At 40.1% G+C, this 22,525-nt stretch overlaps 1 protein-coding gene across 2 annotated transcripts in view; it reads right to left on the bottom strand.

Moving 5' to 3' along the window:
- The window catches only part of CNBD1 (cyclic nucleotide binding domain containing 1), a 152,950-nt gene extending 130,656 nt beyond the window's left edge, over positions 1-22,294 (bottom strand). For both annotated transcript variants that reach the window (XR_013840516.1, XM_079983140.1), the window contains exons 1-3: positions 22,202-22,294; positions 16,819-16,882; positions 11,509-11,622 (exon numbers count right to left, since the gene is read on the bottom strand). Coding sequence is in view for 1 of the 2 variants with exons in the window: in XM_079983140.1 (XP_079839266.1) it covers positions 11,509-11,622; positions 16,819-16,882; positions 22,202-22,211 (188 nt within the window). In the remaining variant the exon portion in view is untranslated. The remainder of the gene's footprint in view (positions 1-11,508; positions 11,623-16,818; positions 16,883-22,201) is intronic.
- Between the last annotated feature and the right edge of the window lie 231 nt (positions 22,295-22,525).

The raw sequence follows: 22,525 nt of genomic DNA, 5'->3' as shown, positions 1-22,525 counted from the left end.
AAAATAGGGCATGATTTATTAGGTTAATAGGCTCACATGCTTATACCATGGCATTTGTGAGGAACCAAGGGTTGCTACAGAAATGTTACGAATCATTCAAAGCAAAATTGGGAGTTCTTCCTTTTTTTTTTTTTTTTCATCATTCTTTTTATTAATTCCACAAAAAAGAAAGAAAAACAAAGAAAAACTAACACACATATACAAGAAAAAAGATCTACAAAAGAAAGAAAGAAAAACAAGTAAACAAAAATACATAAACTTTGATTTGCCCATTGACATTCTTACATATACATCCCTTTCGAGACTTCCTTCAGCTTGTCCATAAATCTTTCGAAGTAGTAATCAAATTCACACGTTTCTCTACTTATTATTGTCGTTAAACTTTTCTCAATCTCCTATTTGCTTCAAACAATAAATCTTTGTCTTTCACAGTGCGTCTCTAAATCCCTTTAGCGTTGTTTGTCCCTCACTAATACATTCCAGGTAATCCACATACTTTCCCCAATCCTTGATAAACACTTGGTCTCTTACATACCTAATTTTCCCTGTTAGTTTATCCAGCTCTGCGTAATCCAGCAGTTTAAATCTCCACTCCTCCACCGTTGGTATTACCTGCTGTTTCCACTTTTGGGCTAATACTACCCTTGCTGCTGCCACTGCGTAATATACTATCCTACGATCTTCTTTTTTGATATCTTGCCTTAACATCCCTAACAGGAAGACTTCTGGTTTCTTTCTAAACGTGTATTTTAGAATTTTCTTTATTTCAATATATATATTCTCCCAAAATTGTTTCACTCTTCCACACTCCCACCACATATGGTAGAAGGAGCCCTCCTCTTTTTTACACTTCCAGCACTTCTTGTCCGTCTTATACATTTTTGATAATTTTATCGGTGTTAAGTACCACCTATAAAACATCTTCATGACATTTTCCTTTATCGTTGTACACGCTGTAAAATTTAATCCCTCTCTCCAGAGCTCTTCCCAATCCTCAAATTGTATGCAGTGGCCTACATCCCTTGCCCAACGGATCATCACTGATTTAACTTCTTCGTCACTTAAATTCCAATCCAACAGCATTCTATACATCTTGGATATAGTTTTTACTTCATTATTTATTATCTCCGTTTGAAATTTAGAATCTTTATCTGCATATCCTCTTTCTTTAAAGTCTTTACTAAACATCTGATTTACCTGGATATGATGTAACCAATCATAGACATACTCCTTTACTTGATCGTACGGCTTTATCTTCCATTTCCCTTCAACCTTAGTTAGCAATTGGCTATATGTAGCCCAATTGCTTCTCATATTAATAGCCTTTATACTCATTACTTCAAGAGGTGATAGCCAATGTGGTGTTTTCGGCTCTAACAAATTCTTATGTTTTTCCCATACCTCAATTAACGGGCCTCTAAAAATGTGATTTTCAAATCCCTTATGTACTTTCCTCTTATTCTTCCATAGATAGGCATGCCAGCCGAATCTATTGTCGAAGCCCTCCAAATCGAGTAGCTCCGTATTCACCAGCTTTGCCCAGTCCTTTATCCAACAAAGGCATGAAGCCTCGTAGTATAACTTCAAATCTGGCAGGGCAAACCCCCCCCTTTCCTTTATATCTGTCAATAGTTTGAACTGAATTCTAGGTTTTTTGCCCTGCCATATATATCTTGAGAGTATTCGTTGCCAATCTCTAAAGATTCGGCTCCCCTTAATTATAGGTATGGTTTGAAATAGAAACATAAGTCTTGGTAAAACATTCATCTTAATTGTATTAATCCTTCCACAAAATGACAATTTTAGCCCTCCCCATTTTTCCAGATCTTTCCTTATGTTCTTCCACATCGGCTCATAATTATTTTTGAATAGGTCTATGTTTTTCGATGTTAACCATATACCAAGATATTTAACTTTTTTAACTATCTCTATCTGTGTGTGCTGTTGGATAGTTTCTATTGTTTTTGAGTCCACATTTTTAGCTATCATTTTCGTTTTTGTCTTGTTTAACTTAAAGCCTGCTATTTCTCCAAATTCTTCTATTTCCTTTAATATTTCTTCTATTGCTGTTAATGGTTCTTCTGTCATTATTACTACATCGTCCGCAAAGGCTTTGGTCTTATACACGTTCTGTCCTAATGTTACTCCATTTATTTTCTGATTTTGCCTTATTGAATTCAAGAGTACTTCTAAAACTATTATAAACAGTAAAGGGGAGAGTGGACAGCCCTGTCTTGTGCCCTTCTGTATCTTTATCTCTTCCGTCACCATGCTGTTTATAATCAACTTAGCCTTCTGTTCGGTGTATATCGCTTTTACTCCATTAAAGAAGTCATTGCCAACATCCATGTATTCTAGAATTTTCAACATAAAGTCCCAAATCACCTTATCGAATGCCTTCTCGGCATCCACAAACATCATTATAACTTGTTTGTCAATTCTAACAGATAAATATTCTAGCATATTGATTATGCATCTTGTGTTATTTCTCATCTGCCGCCCTGGCAGGAATCCCATCTGATCCTTGTGGATAATTTCTGATAACACCTTTTTCAGCCTTCTTGCTAGGATTCCTGCAAATATTTTATAGTCTGTGTTTAGCAGTGAAATTGGTCTATAATTTTTGACCTGGGTTAAATCTGCATCTTGTTTAGGGATTAACGCAATATATGCTTCTTTCCATGTCCCAGGAATTTCTCCTTTCTTTAAGATATTATTCATAGTCTCCTTCAAAGGTCCCACTAAAATAGATTTCATCTCCTTATAATAACCAGCCGTAAACCCATCAGGACCTGGTGCTTTACCCCTTTTTAAGTCATTGATTGTTTCTTCTATCTCCTCATTACCTATTGGTATACTCAATCTTTGTTTATCCTCTACCGAAATTTTCTGCACCTTTTTCTCCTTCAAAAATCTTTCTATTTTCCTAATACCGATTCTCTCTTTGTCCTTATACAGACTTCTATAATAATTGGCAAACTCACTCCTGATTTCTTTGGGATCAGTTCTTTCTTCCCCCTCCACTATTATTTTATTTATTATACCTTGTTCCTTTCTTTTTTTGATCTGCCAGGCAAGCCATTTGCCTGGTTTGTTTGAGAACTCAAAATTTTTTTGTCTCAGTTTTTTGATATTCCACTCCACTTCTCTATTTATTATAGTAGCAAACTGAGCTTGTAGCATTTTTATTCTTTCTTTTGCCTTCTGGCAGTTAGGTTTTTGAGATAACTTTTGCTCATTTACCATTATCTGTTTTAGAATTTCCTCTTTATTCTTTTCCCTATTCCTGTTTTTAATTGCATTCTGTTGGATAAAGTATCCTCTTATTACCGCCTTACTTGCGTCCCAGACTACATTAATCTTTGTTCCTTTGTCACAATTGTCTGCAAAATAATCCGACAATTTTTTCTTTGCATTTTCGACAATTTTCTGGTCGTCCAAAAGATAGTCTTTAAGTCTCCATCTGAAAGATCTTGTCTCTAAACTTTCTAGTTCTAGCTCTATCGGACTATGATCTGATATAACTTTCGGTCTTATTTCTATTAGTTTGATTCTTGGACATAATTCGCTGGAGAGCCATATCTGATCTATGCGTGACATCGATTGGTTAGGTTCGGAATGATAAGTGAATTGTTTATCCAGTGGATGTCTGAGGCGCCAGATATCCATCAGGTTGCAGTTTTCCACCATTGAGAAAAATGGTTTTGGTAGTTTTCCTTCTTTGTTTATGCCATCTCTAAGTTTATCCATTTCTAACGAGACGACACCGTTCATGTCGCCCATTAGAATTATTTTTTGATCCATATAGTCCCATAGCCTCTCTTCTAATTTTTTAAAGAATTCCGTTTTACTACCATTCGGGGCGTACGCCCCCACAACCACCAGTTTTTCTCCTTGCCAGTTGATGTTAACCCCTATCACCCTCCCCTCTTCATCTTTAAATAGCGTTTTAGCTTCTATCTTGTTCTTAATATAAAGTACAACACCTCTTTTCTTTTCTTTGTCTGAGGATTCAAATTCGTTTCCCAATCTTTTATTAATTAACACTTTTTTGTGTCTTCTGGCTACATGCGTCTCCTGAAGACAAATAATATCCAGATTTTTTTTCTTCAGATATTGCTCAATTTTATTTCTCCGTTTTTTATCGTTCATCCCGTTAACATTCCAATTCCAAATTTTTAGTCCCATAATGCTAGATTTTTACTTAACCTTTCTTTACGTTAACCTTTCTTTTATAAGTGACCTGAGTCCTCCTTTTCCTCCTCTACTTCCTCTTCTGATCCGCTTCCCTCCCCCTCCCCCGCTCCTGGATCTTCTGTTAATCCTCCCTCTACACCTCCTGAACCATTTGATTCCATTCTCAACTCTTTATATTTCCTAAGAAACTTCCCAGTTTCTTCCTGACTTAATAGCCTGTGTCTCTTGCCTCTATACATAAATGAGACCCCTTCCGGGAATTCCCATCTAAACTCTATCTTATTTTTCTTCAATGTCTGCACCAGAGATTTGTAAGAGTCTCTTCGTTTAAGTAGCCTGATTGGGACATCTTTAAAGATAATTATATAGCTCCCATCTATATTCAACCTCTTTTCCCTATTCCTCTGGAGAATCCTATTTCTCATTTCTTTATCCTTAAATACAATCAGACAGTCGCCTATAGGTTTTCTAGCTCTTGTTGTGTTAACGCGCATTCTAAATGCATTCTGTATATTTTTGGCCATTTCCTCCGGTGGTATCCCCAACCAATCCGCTAGCTCCTTTGTCAATTTCTCTTTTATATTTTCATTTTGCGTCTCAGGCACCGCTCTAAACCTCAGATTAATCTCCCTCTGTTTTAATTCATTCATGGCTATATTATCCTTCATTTCCTCCTGTGCCTTATTCAGATCCATCACTTCTGCTTTAATCCTTTCTTTCTCCCTTTTAATATCTTTTAGTTCCAACTTTGTCTTCTTTAATCCTTCTTCCGTGAGCTGCGTTCTTCTAAGTACCTCTTTCATTTGGCCCTTAAGTTCGTTAACAGTTTCATCTATTTTTTTATCCATTTTCCCAATCCTATTATCCACATGTTCTAATTTGTGCTCTAAATTAACTTGACTCTGTTTGATCTCCGCAAACATCTTCAAAATATCTGACTTAAAGTCTCCCTCTTGTTTGGAGCCCCTCCTGTCTCCAGAGGGCCCACCATTTGTCGCTTTCTTCCCGGTAAGTGACATTTTACACAGTTATTTTACACAGTTATAACCCCCCCTCACAGTCCTGAGTAGTATCTTTCCCACCGTAATTTATATCCACTACCTTCCTTTATATCCTTTATATCCCCCGTTTTATCCTTTTTCCTTAAGTCCACTTACTTCCTTAGTATTGCTATTCAAAATTCCCAATCTTTTATATACATATGTTTTCCAAAAAAAAAAAAAAAAAATCAGAATATAAAGTCAGTATAGGGTTCTTGCTACAAAATTATCCTCTCAATGCGGAGTTCTTCTTCAATTCCGGGGGTTCTTCCTGCCTTCAATCAGGCTAATCCTTATGCTAGGTAAACCTGTGGGGGGGACTTAATAAAAAGGGAAGTAGAACAAAACAGCAAGCAGAGAAAGGAAAGGTAAAGAAGGGAGAAAAAAGGGGGGGGGAAGTCAGTCGAAGATCACGTAGACTTCATCTTGTCACTAGAGGTCGCCAGGTCTCTACAAACTGATGTTCTAGAAATGTGTCGAAATCTGCCTTCCCCAATTACTCGGCGTTATTTGCAGGAGCGTTACTTAGGGAGTAAATAGCAGTCCTCGGTGTTTCTTAATGAATAAATAGCAATCCTCAAATTCCAGTCTCAAACCAAGTGAGAAAAAGTAGAATAAGTAGAGATTAGTCCGTTTTTCCACCCTTCGTACGCACAATTAGTTCTTAATAGTAGCGGAGCTCTCTCTTCCGCATTTATCTCTTGTATTCTAACGCCAAAATGGAGAGGACGCCCCTTCTCCTCTTCTCACCCTCCTGTTCACCAAGAACTCTGAGTCCTGCTACTTGTTTCTGGCTCCTTCCTCTTCCCCCCCTTTCCTTCCACGTACTTTATGTTTAAATGTCTGGTAGGGGGAAGACGCTTAAGGAGGAACAACGTATCCGCTAAGGCAACACACTTTCACTTTCTCTCGCACTGGTGCCACACCGCGTTTAAGTAGATTTTGGCTATCGGCTGAACTCCGTTTACCTCTGTTTGTCGCTCCGATACTTCCTTAGTCTTCTTTTTGTCACGTAAATTCAAGTATTTTATGTTCGGAGTCCTTTGAACTGAGAGCGCTCCGCTTTCTCTGCAAGCTCAGGGCTTCGCTATCTGAAGGTAGGTAATGGCGTCCCTCGACCCGCTAAACCTCACCGCCGCGCTCTTCACCCCTTCCGAGGCTACCTGGCAGCCGGTTTGGTCGCTTTCTGGTCTCGCTGGGAACCAGACCTTCTGAACACCCTTCAGAAGGGTTTTGGGGGGGTCTCCGCGCCCTGGAGTTGCCCCCTGACCTTCAAAATAGCTTGAGTTCTCCCTCCCGGTGAGAACTCTGCTTGCGCTGGGATCGCGGTGCACCGGAAGCCCCTCGCCCATTGGGAGTTCTTCCTCAGGCAAAACTTCTGAGGGATTCTGAGGCAAGCCAGAAGAGTTTAAGTAAGAGACACAAAACCTTTCCAGGCATTCTGCACATCACTCCATTATCACTGGGTTTTGCCCAAAGCAAAATCTGAAGCAAATGTTGTGTTTCTTTCTTATGCAAATCATCTGAAGAATTTCGAGGGAAGCCAAAATAATGTTGGCATGGTTAGCAACTTTTTTCCAGGGGCATTTCGCACATTCCATCTCCCCACAGGCTGGTGGAACACCAATAGGAACTTGGCCTTTTGGAGAATGAACCATCTCTCCGTGGTGGTGGGGGGTGTTTTGTGTGCACAAGGTCCTAAATTCATTCCCTGGGATTTCTGCCCTTTTGGAGATCTGCTGCTAGTCTGACTCCATCTGCACTATACATTTAAAGCAGTATCACACTACTTCAAACTGTCGTGCCATCCCTCAGAGGATCCTGGGAACTGTCATTTGTTAAGGTTGCTAAGAGTTGCCAGGCGATCACCCATTCCCCGCACAATGCTACAAAACTCAGAGTAGTTTAATAATCACTCCCTTTCTAGGGAACTCTGAGAATTATAGTTCTGTAAAGGGAACAGGGTTCTCATAACAACTCTCAGCACCCTTAGCAAATTATAGTTCCCAGAATTCCCAGAATTCAAGTGCCATGTTATTGCTTTGAATGTAAAAGCAGATGGCGCCTCAGAGCAGACAACAGGGCTAGATGGACCGGCAGTCTAACTCAATATAAGGCAGGCTTATAGGTTTATATCTCTAATAATTTTCGATAATTCATCTAACAGTAGTCCAATTTCTCTTCCTTTGGTCCAGCATAAACATTTACGTATTTCACAAAATTCAAGTGTAGGTTTCCTTCATATCTGCTATGAAGGAAAACGTTATTGCAGTAGACTTTTGAGTTAGCAGGTTACTCTTGCTACTATTGCAGCACTGATAAATTTATCAGATGGATTTTTTAAAAAAGGAAGCATTTGATTACAATATCACATAGGCAATCAAATAGCAAATTCAAGTAAAAAGGACATGTTGGAACAGCATTAATTATACACCAGTTGAAAATGAGCTTCTCCTTTGCTTTGGTCTTTTAGTATGGATTAAAATAGCATCAGCCTATAAAATCACAGAACACAAGTCCCAGCTTGTGAGCCTTGAAGTTATCTACCTCACCTTTCCAGGTCTTGATGATGGGAAGAGTAGCCCAGGTTTAATCAAACTTGCTGGAGAACCTTGGGCCAATCAGCAGCTCTCAGCCTAACCTACCTCACAGAGCTGATAAGGATAATAGTGAGAGGGAAATGTGTGCCAACTCAAAGGATATCTCAAGCATTGCGGTATTTACTGAGTCCTTGTGTGTGTCATAGGAAGTACTAAGAGGCACACTGGTGCCCATGTGCACCATATTGGCAACTGCTGTATGTAGGTCAACATAACCAAGGTTTCATTTGACTGAATCTGAAGAGGAGCACTAACTACAGAGGCAAACCTTTGGGGTCAGCACTGTATTTCCCTCCCCTTCCCATCATTCTGCTTTGATACAAACCATGCTGCTCAAACTGGTACCAAGCTAAACTCCTGCATCCCAGGATGGGCAGAATACTACATTAGGGCACTGTTTCTTCACTGTAAAGTTCTGTAAAAGGGTAGCATTGGTGATGGGATAGCATTTTGTTTATTAAGATGACTCTTCTCAGATGGTCTGCTGCAGTTTGCCTTCAGTGCATGTAGTCTCATTTCTCTCCTCCCCCAAAAAATATATATAGAAAAACACAATTCCAGCAAAATAAAATTTAAAAAATCCACAGAACATTACTGCAACAGTGAATCAGGCAATAAATTCAATCTTGTATGCATCTGCCTTGTTCCCTTACAGCATATTGCTTTACAGTTAATGTGTATAATCTTATTAGCTGATTGCATTGATCCTCAGCTCACTTGTAAGCAAAATTACTCTGAGTGCATAGCGGTACTTAAAAGTAATTCAAAGTATCTATTAAAATAAGAATTTTGGTGCATCAGCAAGGAAGAAAGTCTAAGCTGCTAAAATATTTCACTCATTTAAAGACTGGGCAATTTGCTGATCTGTAAAACTTACTTTTCTGTTAAAAAATAAGGAGAAGAAAATTTTAAGTGCCCTAATTTACTGAATGCTTTCCTGAAAGCAAAGAGATTGACTTTCTGTCCACTGTAACCTAGAAATCCTATCTCTGTAAACACTGGGCTAGATTAAACTTTAAATGATAAATTCCCAGGAAAGAAAGGTCATATTGTTGTGTAATCATCTTCTTCCAAAGCATTCCTGTTTGCTAAATAATATTGACCAATGTGAGTGGTGGCAAATATATAACCCTCCTTGATTTTCCCCCCAAGGACCTGAAAGTAAAAATGAAATTTACAATGGCATCACCAGATTTATCATACCTACCTCTTTTGGGAGGCATTTTACCACTATTAGAGCTGAATTGCAACCTAACCACTGTTGCACCTGAGCTCTTTCGTTGCAGTTTGCTGTCCTCCTGGCATATTTCATCTTGTGTTATAAGACTGCCAACTGTAAAATTACCTAGACAAATAGAGCTTCTATAGCATAGGGCATATATAGATTGTCATGTGTGAGGAATGCACACACATAGGGATGGGTGCTCTCCCCCTGCAATTGCATGCAGTGGACACTTCTTCTTCTTCTTCTTCTTCTTCTTCTTATTATTATTATTATTATTAATGACCCATCACAGCTGAGCTCTGAGTCTATAAGGAAGTGAAAGATAACTTCCTGAGATCAGCACCTAGTTTTGACAAAGTTCTTCTGCCAGATGAGCCAGACAATTGCCAAGTAAAAGAGAGTAGTCAGCAATCAATCCTCATATTATCAAGGCTTAGTGATTAAATGCAGCCAAAGCTAGAGTTCCACCTCTGCACACACCAAAATTATGTAAAATACATCTTCCACATCCTGCTTCCCATTCTTCCTCTTTCCTTCTGAATCTTTCTGGCTCATCGGAGCTTCCCATCCATTAACATCACAAAGGACATGTGTGAATGATCACTCCCCCAAGCCCGACCAGCTTTCCACTCTGCTTATAACATGGATTGCCACCAGTCAATGTAGAGCAGGCATCCCGAACCTTTGGCCCTCCAGATGTTTTGGACTACAATTCCCATCATCCCTGACCACTGGTCCTGTTAGCTAGGGATCATGGGAGTCATAGGCCAAAACATCTGGAGGGTCGCAGGTTGGGGATGCCTGATGTAGAGAATATAAGCATGATAGAGATAAGTATGGGAGAAGGACATGGGAGGCAGATTTTGATGTAGCTACACAGGGTAGACTAAAGTCAGGGAGGACCGTGGCAGAGCACAATTTCTGCAAGCAAAGGGGCCAAACTTTACTCCCTGGCATATTCAGTTAGATCTATCATGAAGTTAGATCAGAGATAGCCAAATGTGTTAATCCCTAAATGTTATGGTTCCCTTTAGCTCCAACCAACATGCCTAATGGTCAGGGATGGTGGAAGATTTAGCCCAACAGCAACTGGAGGGGCACAGGTTCCCCATCCTTGCTCTAGGCAGTCACTGGATGCATTGGATAAGTTATTGGTGGGTTAAATGAGGCAAAAGAAAGAGGAGCCCAAAAGTGATGAGAAGAAAGGGGAAGAAAGCGTCCCAATGAGCAGATTAGCTCTTGACAATCCTGGAAATGCTTCACTATGATGTGCAGTTGTATAATTCATGTCTAATGCTTCAATATCACACAACTATTTAATGAAATGTAATAACATGAATTAACTCCCCAAAGTAAAGAAGCCCAAAACTTGAGCAATTTCTGCTCTCAATTTCTGGTCCACATTTTCCTTCATTCCCAGCTGCAGCATCCCCAACACCACACTACACTGCAAGAAGTCTCATAGGAACTCTTCTGGGTTCTCCTGAGATTGCTCAGTTGTCTCACTTGAGAAGGAATGTCTAAATTCTCATCTCATTTTCACTTCAGGCCAGATACAGCAATGGCTTCAATAATTACATGATTTAAACATGTTTGGGTCCCCTCAAAATTCCTCAGGTGGTTTGTTTTTCCTCAGAAGTTTTCCCCAACCTTACATGGAATGTTGCTTTACATTAAATTTAGAAGCACAGGAATCTGCTTTATACTGAGTCAGACCACTGGCCTATTTGGCTCTGTACTGCTGACATCTACTAGAAATGGCTCTCCAGGGTTTCAGGCAGGCGGCACTCCCAACAGTACCTAGAGATGCCTGGGATTGAATCTGGGACCTGCTGCTTGTGGAGCAGATGTTCTGCATTGGGCAATGCCCCTTCCCCCCAAATCCCCCACAGAAAGTTAGTTGGAAAAGGTGACACTCTCTAAACCCCATAAAAGCTTCTAGAAGTGGCATGAACATAACCCTTCTAAACTGCACATTGCCCTAACCCTTCTAAATTGCACATTGTCTTCAACTTTTTGTTTTCTCCTACACTCAGCTGCACTGCAGGAGAATCTAAAAGCCAGCAATATGGAAGATTTCATTAATTTGGATAACAAAAAGTACATATGGCTATAGAACAACCACTATCCATGGACTGAATTTTAGCCAGCACTGAAGAAAAACATTTGCCATCATTATCCTTTTCAGAAAATTGCAGCGCACTTGGACTATGAACAGGGTGCATGCAACCAATCACTTTCTGTAAGGCAGGACAAATGCATTTTGAAGCAACAAACAGATGTTTCTGCTCAAGCAGAAAATGAATTTACCACTAGCTACTAATCTTTGTGTTCCACAGCTAGTCTGTGGCATGTGGTGGCGAGGACTGACCTCATATCCTCGTCGGCTTACCTAGCCTTTACTTTTTTTCACATGAAATACAGAATTGTTTAAAATATGAATTACCCTTTTGTTCTTTTTTCAGGAATCCCTGGCAATATGGCCTTTTCTTTAATGAATATTTTGGGATAAGTTTCCAAGAACTTTCGATGAGCATCTTCAGTGGTATAAGGATTATCCCTAAGGAGAAATAGGGAAACAGTGATTATTTTGTTCAGTAGTAAAGTTCTAGGCAATGCTGTTACTTGTCCCAAGGTTGTACTTCAGCTAGTATAAGGTTAAGCTGACATGATCCTGCTTACTACCTGAAGGTGGTGTAAGGTTGTGCTGGTCATTAAGTCAACCACCATCCACACCAATGACAAGCAAATACAGCAGTGCCTAAAATCACAATCCTATGCTTGCCTACTCAGAATTACGCCACACTGAGTTCCGTGGGCTTCATGAGAGTGTCTGAACCACTGTCATGGTTTGCCACTTTGACTAAAAATGCTGCCTAAACTTTAGGGGGCAGCAGGTGGGAAATGGCAGGACCAGGTAGTGAAGGCAAGTAGTACAAGGAGATTTCCACTGCCCGTAATTGCCACCTGAAGCAATTGCCTCCATTTGCCTCATGAAAGGGCCAGCCGTCTATATGAAGCTTCATATACAGTGGTACCTCAAGTTACATACGCTTCAGGTTAAAGACTCCGCTAACCCAGAAATAGTGCTTCAGGTTAAGAACTTTGCTTCAGGATGAGAACAGAATCGTGCTCCAGTGGCGCGGCAGCAGCAGGAGGCCCCTTAGCTAAAGTGGTGCTTCAGGTTAAGAACAGTTTCAGGTTAAGTACGGACCTCCGGAACGAATTAAGTACTTAACCTGAAGTACCACTGTAATAGTGCAATAATGACTAGTACTTGAAAGGCAGTTCTTCAGGTGTCATGCTACAATCTCTTTTGAATCCATGTGCCATGGACTGTACATTTGTTTTCAGTTGTCTGCTTGTTTTGCTCTGATGATTCCTGCAGCCCAAATGTATAGGTGCATATGTTCCAAGTTCTAAAGGTTTCTTGGCTTGTTTTTCTTTGATATGGCAAGTTCTCAATAAACTGTTCTTAAAATATTCTCCTGCAAATTACTCCTCCACTTTGGAACAAGTGATTAGCCAGTTTGAGTACTTTTTCAAAATCATAAGCTGAGGGGGTTAAAGTAGAGCAAAAGGTACACTGATTAACCTTTCCCAGTGCTTCCTTTGGGTAGAGTGCAATCCTATGTTAGCAATTTTGACTAATTTTGCCTCTGCCCTTCCAGCAACTGGAATGCCACACACAGAGAGAGAACATTCCCATGATAAGCTGCCCCTCAGTCTCAATAATATTCCCCATCCTTGGTCTAATTTATATATATGATCTGGGTTTGGTGTTACATGTCTCTTACCATACAAAATAGAAAGAGAATGTTGTTATGTTTCAGAAACATGCCAGAAGTGAGAAATTGAAGCAAGAGTTCTGGCTTTACATTTTTCGTCCATTTCGTTTTGTTTGTACAGTTTCTCGGATTAATAAAAGTTGGCAATATCTTCTATCACCTTTAAATGTTTTAGCTTTCTCTTAGGGCCTGAGAAAAATGTAAATCTCTGCCTTCCATATTAGAAAAGGCAGCAGGTGCAGTCTGATATGCGTCTAACAAATGTCACCATCATCTAAATATACCCCAAGTGAATTTTCCTGTTTAATTATGTTCTATCTTGAAGAAAATTGCCCTTAATTATGCAGAAATGCAGTTCTGAAATGTCCTGAATTCAAAGGTTATGCCATCAATAAATTATTCAGGCTTACATCCTTCAGCCCATCTACCTCACTGTGATTTTTAAGTCAGTTTTTAAATTCAAACTCCATAGACAGACATTTGCACAACAGGTAATTCCTTGTAGCTCTGTTGAGGCAATGATTTATCAAAGGGTCATGTCAACTCAGAAATCAAGTTTGTTGCTAACATGATTACAGAGGGGATGTATTTGTGAAAGCATCTCATCATAGTTACAGCTGACTTTCTAGCAGGTCAGGCAACCATTTTGGAGGGGGCCCCAAGCAGTTGATTGATTATACCAAAGAGCTCTCTTGAGTTATTATCTTCCAAGTAAATGTATATTCCAGATAATGCTAGAACAAATGGATCACTGGAAGATGGAGTTACATGAAATATGAACTGATCTAGAACTAAGGATCACATCAAGGGAAATGAAGTGTTAGCCTGGCTCCTGCCATGGAAATCTACACCACAGAAACAGTCTACTACTCTTGTTCACCATTGTCCAAGAATAGTGCATCCTATATATTCCAGGAAATATTGTACAATTTGCATAAGGCATCAGGACATCTACTTATCATAGTATTATATTACAGTGGTACCTCGGAAGTTGAACGGAATCTGTTCTGGAAGTTCGTTCAACTTCCAAAATGTTTGGAAACCAAGGCACAGCTTCCGATTGGCTGCAGGAAGCTCCTGCAACCAATTGGAAGTTGCAGAAGCCACGACGGACATTCAGGTTCCAAAGAACATTCAGAAACCGGAACACTAACTTCCGGTTTGCAGCATCTGGGAGCCAAAACGTTAGACTCACAAGGCGTTCAGGATCCAAAGTACGACTGTACTTTCAAAATTAGTTTTTGACCAGGTTCAGTATTTGGGAGGTTTCTCATGTGGACTATTTACACCACCATTTGGCAAAGGAGATCTGCACACAGGGGGCGGGAAGTGTATGTGTGTGCAGCTGATGCAGAGTCAAATCTAGACACATGTGTACCTCCATGTTTCAATGCCCATTGAACTTACTGTATCCATGTTCTTAATAAGCATTCTCTTCCTGGGCCTAAAGGCACTGCTTGCAATTCAGGTTAGGTTGTTTGAATAGATATACTGTAGGTCAGTGCTCCTCAACCTGGTGCCCTCCAGATGTTTTGGACTGCAACTCCGATCAACCCCATCCAGCATGGCTACTGTTGGGGATTACGGGAGTTGTAATCCAAAAATGCACTAAATTGGGGAAGGCTTTATTTTAAAAAAAGAAGAAGAAGCAGCAGTGTTTACAGATTAGCAGGGTTTGTGTGTGGGTACACTTTCATCTCTCATGAAGAAAAAGAAGCCCGAACCATGTATCCACCCAGAGATGCCAACTTGAATAAAATATGGGGGTGGTGGCAGGTAAGCCCCACCCTGCAAAACTGACCCAAAGAAATGACACCCCCCATTTGAATGGCAATGCCCATCAACTTTGGTGGGTGGCCCCTCAAATAGTTCAGGGGGGGCAGCAAAAAGACCTTGCTTCCTATGTATCCACCAAAGAGCTTTTGGCTGTTATATTCAACAGCCAATCAGTGCAGCAGAAGGTTTCTATTAATCTACACAGGTGTAGGAACCTTCTCTGTAAATAATCAAAACTAGTCCCATTTCCATAGAAGCATGAACAGAATGGATGCATTTGTTATCCCAAGTCCCTTGCCATTGATTAATAAATAATAATAATAATAATAATAATAATAATAATAATAATAATAATAATAATAATTGTACCCCGCCCTTCCTGGTTCAGAAAACCGGGCTCAGGGTGGCTAACAACAAATTTAAAACACTTAATTGTAGAAGCAGCATAAAATACAGTATAAAAACATGAATAACAATAAAATTCAAAATCAATTTGGGGAAAATCCATCTAATAAGCATTAGATAGTCACCAGGGCTAGCTAGCTTAATTAGTCCTACTTGGGCCAGGGAGAAGGCCAGGGGAGAATTAGCTGTGTGTATGTATTTGCATCTACAGCATTTCAGGAAGACCTATCTCTTTGGGCTTCAGAAATTTCAAGCAAACTGTCAAGCTTTGTGCTTGCAGCCTGAGGGGAAAGCTGTGTCAGAACAAAGCAACAGACTACATCCTTTTAAAAGAGATCCAGTGCACTAATCTTCTTCAGACTTGTCTTGATTGATCGATCTGAAAATGTTCAGGCTTTCTCATTCCTAGCCACATTCCTCGATGATCTGTGCAGGCTACTCATCACAAAGTGCTTAAAATCTCCATTTTCCATTTGAGTGGTTGCTTTTAGCAAACAATGTAGCTTACTGGGTTTGTGCCTCCCTTCAAGACATTTCAATCGAATTGTGCCACATTGAGGCCTTTGATAAGCAGCCTCAAACACTCAATGCCAGCCTTCATGTTGATGCTGCTGCTTGTTAAACCAATGGCCAGAAAACAGACTAAGACCAAACTAGAGAAGACATTGAGAGTTCTTTAATTTTTTTTAACAAATAGCAGCCATAGAGAACTCCAAACTGGACTGAGATCACAGCAGTGGAGGAAGGTGCCATTTCCCCAGTGAATATGGTCTTTGAATGTTCCATTCTAGCCATTTTGTAAATTTAAAATGGATGCATGCTGTGTATGTAACAGAGACACAATTCCCAGAGTCCTCTGGGAAGAGGGATGGATTGTTAAATCACTGGGGGTGGGGATTGTAGCTCTGTGTGGGGCTACATTTCTTAACACCCTTAATAATTGACATTTCCCAGGATTCTTTAAGGGAATCCATAACTGTTTAAAATGGTATGAAACTACTTTGACTGTGTTGTGCAGATGAGGCCTAAGCCCTCATAGACAGGGGCGAAGGAAGGCATCATGACACCCAGTGTGGGCATCACTACATAGGGCGCATGTGCGGTGGTTTGCCACCGGCGCCGCTCCAGCACTATACGAATGGTGCTGGGATCCCTCCGTTGCCGCTACAGCAGCAAACGGAGGATCCTCCGTTCATGGCTGCAGCCACAAGCAGGGGATCCCGGCACCGTATGTATGGTGCTGGAGCCGCGGCGGTGGCAAACCATTACGTACAGCGCATGTGTGTGACACCGCACATGTGCTGTCCTTAATGGTTTGCCAGCGGTGCCGGGATCCTCTGCTCGCCACTGCAGCCGCGAACGGATCATCCTCCACATGCAGCTGTGGCAGCGCGGTGGCTGTTCGCACTGCCACGAGCCCCTGCAGGGTGACTTCTTGTCACCCTCACAGACATGGAACCCCGGGTGCACCGTGCACCCCCCCCTTGTGATGCCACTGCTCATAGATACAGAGAAGACCCCAGCATCTGGCTGGCCACAGTACATAGCTTCAACATAGTGTTCAGTATGATGGGGTGGGGGATAAGAGGAAAAAATCACCCAAGTAAAAAGAAGAAGCTATATTAATTCATGTATATCTGAATGTAGTTATAAACACACAATTATCTCTCTCCCACCCAATTTTAACAGTTCTGTTTTTACACAGACCTTCCATATCAAACTATATTTTTGCTTTCATAATGAGAGCTTCAGTTAACATCCTCCTCAAAACTCACTGGATAACTTACCATCTCTGAAGACCCTTGATGCTCAATAACACGTCCAACTGGTCATAGTTCACTTTCTTAAGACCTACAACATTGTTACAAATATTTATTTTGAAAAATGTATGCATAGCTTAACATTTAAAAAATACAGAACAATGTACAAAAGATGAAAACACTGGAGGCATGATAGCATGCTTGAGTAGACCTAGGGGGGCAGGGCAGTAAAGGTTAGCATTAACTGCTTGGTCCTCCAACAGACAGGAATGGCCAATGAGTTTAAGAAGAACAGACAAGAAGTTCCTTCTGCTGTCCCCCAGGATCTATGACCTGAGGCAGTCACCTCACTTTGCCTAATGGTAGGGCCAGCCCTGAGTCTAGCATCTGGCTAACAGACTGTGTTCCCTATACTGGATTAAAAATTGCAGCCAAATCCATTTGACTTTGCCCTGTCCCGTTCTACACCATAGTCTTTCCTTTTGCAATACAGCAATAACATTACTGACCTATTTTGCAGATCTCGTTCAGCACTCTAAATCTCCATATAAATACTAAATCTTATTGTTTGAACTTTAGTGTTTCCTAATGATGTGGTAAATATCATCTCATTGCATCAGCACGTGAAATGCTGGCCAGTGAAATTCACAATATTATGCACACATGTAGATGTGGACGTGTTATCTGGGAGCTCTGTACTTCTGTGCTGTGAATGTTTTCAGTGTTGACAAAATGTGCCATTTGCAAACAGAGACTTTAGCACACAGATAAACAAAAAAGTCTTTTGGAAACAATACAGCCTGTCCTTCAGTATTACACTCAATTTGCAAAGAACCATTTGGAATCCTCCGCACTGTGAGCAGAGCAACATTATCCTGTGCTAAGGGACTTGAGGACTAACGACAGAATGCTTCTGAGACCAGAACCGGGAGGAGAGGGAAATGTAAAAATGTTCAAAGAAAAGTTTTGGAAAGCCTGGAAGAATAAATGGGCACAGATGCTTAATTGCCTCAGGTGCTCTGGGCATGCAGCATGCATCTAATGAAGCAAGGCAAGCGTAGCCTTTGAATTTTTGCAACATGTTTGGCAGCCCCAAATCATTGCTGAAAATAGCTGGATCACTATAAATGACACAGAATAATTGCCAGAGATGTGTGTCATTCAAGGTGTACCCAATTGAAAACAAGCATTTTCATCGGGTGAAAGAAATACAAAAGAAGCATAACCATACCTTTAAGAGTCCTTGTTCAATAGCATCTGCAATTTCAGAGTTACTGCTTTTTCTACTGACGTTGAAACCAACATTTCCTGTTCACATTCAGAATTCCTTGCCAGGCACGAATTAAATTCATTTTAATTCCAGTAAATTAGTTTTATTTCCTAATCCTTCTTAGCAGCTCCATGTGACAGATGGAAGGCTATCAGCATCTGAGCTGAGAATTTTTTTTAATGTTTTCATAGAGCTTTCTGAATAAAAGTGAATTTGATAATTGTTCAGTTCATGCTTGACAAAGAAAAAATGTGGTTCTTCTCTGAGCCTACTGGGTCTACTTAAGAATATAAAAAGAAGAACAGTTCTCCTGATGTTTGCCAACAGGCACAATTAAGGCTCAATCCTGAGTGGTCCAGAGAGCATATAAAAATATATGAGTCCCTTTGCACACTGTGACTTTCTCCCCCTCCAAAATTAGGTATACATTTTAAATTTACAAAAATGGGAAAAATAGAAATGGAACTCAGAGAAGGAGCATGGAAAAGTTAGGGGTAAAATCTAAGAAAAAAGGCATCAAGAACCAGTAGATAGCTTGGATACAACACAAGAAGCGATGCAGAAGGGTAACAAGATTCTCAGAAACCAGATAGTGACAGACACTGCCACTCAAATGGACAAAGCAATTTCAGCTATCAAAGTAAGAATATATAGAGTGGAAGCTAAGATGGGCCAAATCCAAGAGAGAGTAGAAAACAATGATGAAAAGATAAAGCAACATAATGTGAAAATTGAGCAATGGGATCTGAGAATGATCGATATCCAAGATCAGGAGCGCAGGGTTAATGCCCACCTGCATGGCTTTGTTGAAGCATCAGGTGAGAACCCCCAAAACTCTTTGTGAGAATATGATGAGGTGTTTGGAAGAGATAGTTCCTGAAGCTCAATGGAAAGAAGTGGCCATAGAACGGATTCACAGTCACCTACAGAAGAAGGGGCTTGACACCTAGAAATATGTCAGGAGTTTTGCAAGTTATTATAAGGGAGGGAAATTATGAGATCAACAAGACAGATCGCCGACCAGCTGATGTACAAATCAGTACCAATTCAAGTGTTCAATGACTTATGCCTAGAAACTATAAGGTGGAGAAGGAGCGTGAAACCCTGTACTGCAGCATTGAAAAATGCTGGAATTACTTATAGCTGGGGCTACCCAGTAACTCTGAATTTTCAACGGGCAAGAAAATGGTACAAAATAACATCTTTGGAGCAGGGGATGAACCTACTGTGGGAAATGAAGCTGGAACCACAAAGAGACGAGAAGCAAGAAGAGGAACCAGGGGTGGCAGGAGACAAAAAAAGTGACCATCGCGGACTGAAAGTAAAGGTTGAGTGAAATTATATCAGAGTGAAGAAAAGAAACACCCCCCAAAACAAACAAACAAACAAATAGGTCCTAAGCAGATGGATATTTCCAAACAAAAGTATATTCTTGGCTCAGAGTAACTTCCAAAGAGTCAATGAGAAATGCAGAAACTTTAGCAACACTATTTTCTTCCAGCAAGTCTCAGACGTTTTCTGAATGTGGGTCTCAGGCAGATAGAATGGGAAGAAAGCTTATAGGAAATACATAAGTATGTAAGTCAAATACCAAAAATAGGTTTGGGCTGGCAGCTTTTCCATCTCACTTCCAAAGCGGTATATCATCTTTCTGCTCAGGCCTACAACCTCTTAACACAGTACTGTCCAAACTGCTGATTAGCAATGGCTACCTGACCTGAACTTTCAGATATGTTTGCAGCTAATTTGCCGATTTCCACTAGAGGTGTGATATACAATATTTATACAGTTGAAGGTTATGTACTTTCAAAAACCTTTGATAAAATCCCTCACTAAACACACCTAAGAAAACTGAGAAGCCACAGCATAAATGGTGAGGTCTGCTTATATACAAGTTAACAAGTTTTGAAACAGAAAGCAGAACATGGAATTTAGCAGACCACTTTCACAATGGATAAAAGTAAAGAGAGAGAGAAGTAGTGGGGAGGTCCCTAAAGATCTGTACTGGGAGTAGTTTAATTAATGTTGGGCAGTGAAGATTACTGATGACACCAAGCTGGGGGGGAAATGCTCCCACTGGCTTCAATACTTTGAACTACAACTTCACTATTGGCATATGTTCAGTTTGTTATCTTATCCATTATAACCTCTAGCCACCTGCTTTGGAGATGCTGCTGTCCGATCAATTGTTCCTTACTGCATGCACAAGCATTTCATTATATTTCCTAGGAGTAGTGCCTGGCAATTGTCATTGCCAACTTTTATCTTATTTTATAATTATGTGTCCAGCTTTCATGTTTACTGAGATCACTGAATTTTCAACCTGTTCCCTAGAGGATTTTGTATCTTGACTCCACAGACGTGGTGTGTTCTACTCTATCCTGTGTAAGGGCAAGATCATAGGGTCATCTCTACATAATATGTCGCAGCACAAATACATAGATGATATAATATGATGTGGCTCATTAAATTTATAAGGTTCCTGGGCTCAGAGATATATATTAGGCACCACACACATTGATGGCATAGAATGTATAAATAAGCAAGGAAATGATCTAGTAATATAGCCCCAGAAATTTATTAGCAATTCTCTTTAAGTGGCAGCATGAATCATAATGCTGTATAAATCCCTGATGGATCACTATGGTTGAATCCATGTGTGGGCTGGGTCACCCAATACACCCATCACATAACTGCAGGCAAATATGGCTCGGAGACCATATTGTAGTCTTTGACATTGCATGATACAACCTGATAGGAATGCTCTCAGATGGAGGCTTAGGTTGCTCGGAAATCACAAACAAGTTACCGACCACAGTTTTTATTTTAACTTTTCATATTTTCCATGGAAAGTGCAAATCCAAATTAAATTGGGGTGGGATGGGGGTATGGGCTGGCATTTCTATGACAATGATATTATGTGGGCAGTGCAAAAAGTCTGCATGTAATAAAATAATAATAATAATAATAATAATAATAATAATAATAATAATAATAATAATAATTTTTATTATTTATAGCCTGTCCATCTGACAGGGTTTCCCCAGCCACTCCGGGCAGCTCCCAACAAAATATTAAACAGAATAAAACTTCAAACATTAAAAAACTTCCCTAAACAGGGCTGCCTTCAGATGTCTTCTAAAAGTCTGGAAGTTGTTGTTGTCTTTGACATCTGGTGGGAGGGCGTTCCACAAGGCAGGCACCACAACCAAGAAGGCCCTCTGCCTGGTTCCCTGTAACTTTCACTTCTTGCACTGAGGGAACCGGCAGAAGGCCCTTGGTGCTGGACCTCAGTGTCCGGATTGAACAATGGGAGTGGAGACGCTCCTTCAGGTATACTGGGCCGAGGCCGTACCCAAGTGCTGTAGAAGCAGCACTGATCCCACAGTGCACACACACCTGGGAGCACCCAAAATCTTCTCAATTATGGCTAAACAATTGCAAACCCATGTAGAGCACTTTCTTTTAGTCTACATTTCTTTGTAGACTATGACTTTGTTTCACTCTGATTCTTTCACACAGGGATAGGTCAAAATTATGACTGAAGCCCTGGAATATTATGCCAACCAAATTCTCCTACTACCATTGAAAGGAAAAGAAGCTGGTATTTGGTCTTCATATCAATCCATACTGTTTGCTAAAAATCACTCTTTCATTATGTTTCAGACTAGCAGAACTTGTAACCACCAAGGTTCTCAATAAATCTCCAGTTTTTGACCAGAAAACAGGATTTTTAAGCCTGCCAAATGCTAGTGGTGGTCTGAATTCATTTTGATGGGCCACAAGCTTTGTAAGTCTAGTCTAGTTTACAGAACAATTATTTTAGTCTTTGCTCTCGCATTTCCTGTGGTCAAGATCACACAACCGCATATGGAATTTTCAGACCATCAGATGCCATTGTATCTGCTGCATCTGTTACAAGAATCCACATGTAATAATAGTCTGTGGTACCTGGAAGAATTCACACACTTAACAATTTAGTTCTGGTTCTTACTTTGTTTCAAATTATATCTCCATTTAAATGGACAGATCCTTTAAAAAAATGAAAAGTATGTATTTAAAAATATAACTATCTCTGACATTTATCTACATCTGGATAAAACTCAAGTTTAAGTAACAAAAGAATTGTTACATGCTTACCTGTTAGCATTCCTTTTGGTTCTGTGGAAATAGAGAACTACATTATCATTGCTTTATCTGAAGGAGTCCTAATAGAATCCTAGTTCAAATTCTAAGAAGGTTGGGATATTTTCTGATGAAGTCATAAAGATAAAAGGCCAACATGGCAATTTGGAATATTGAAGACAATTGTAGGTCCCATTGCTGGCGAATTGCCAGTGAAGAAATAATATATTCCCATATCCATCTTCTTTGGAGATCTGTTCAGTCTCCAAGTTTGCTAATGCACAACTAAGAGTCCCATTGCATCTTAAAGGGTAACACATTGGTTGTGACAAATGCTTT

This window comes from Podarcis cretensis (assembly GCF_951804945.1).
Source record: "Podarcis cretensis genome assembly, chromosome: 7".
Taxonomy (NCBI): domain Eukaryota; kingdom Metazoa; phylum Chordata; class Lepidosauria; order Squamata; family Lacertidae; genus Podarcis; species Podarcis cretensis.
Note: the sequence above shows the minus strand (reverse complement) of the source record. Positions and strands in the feature narration are given on the sequence as shown.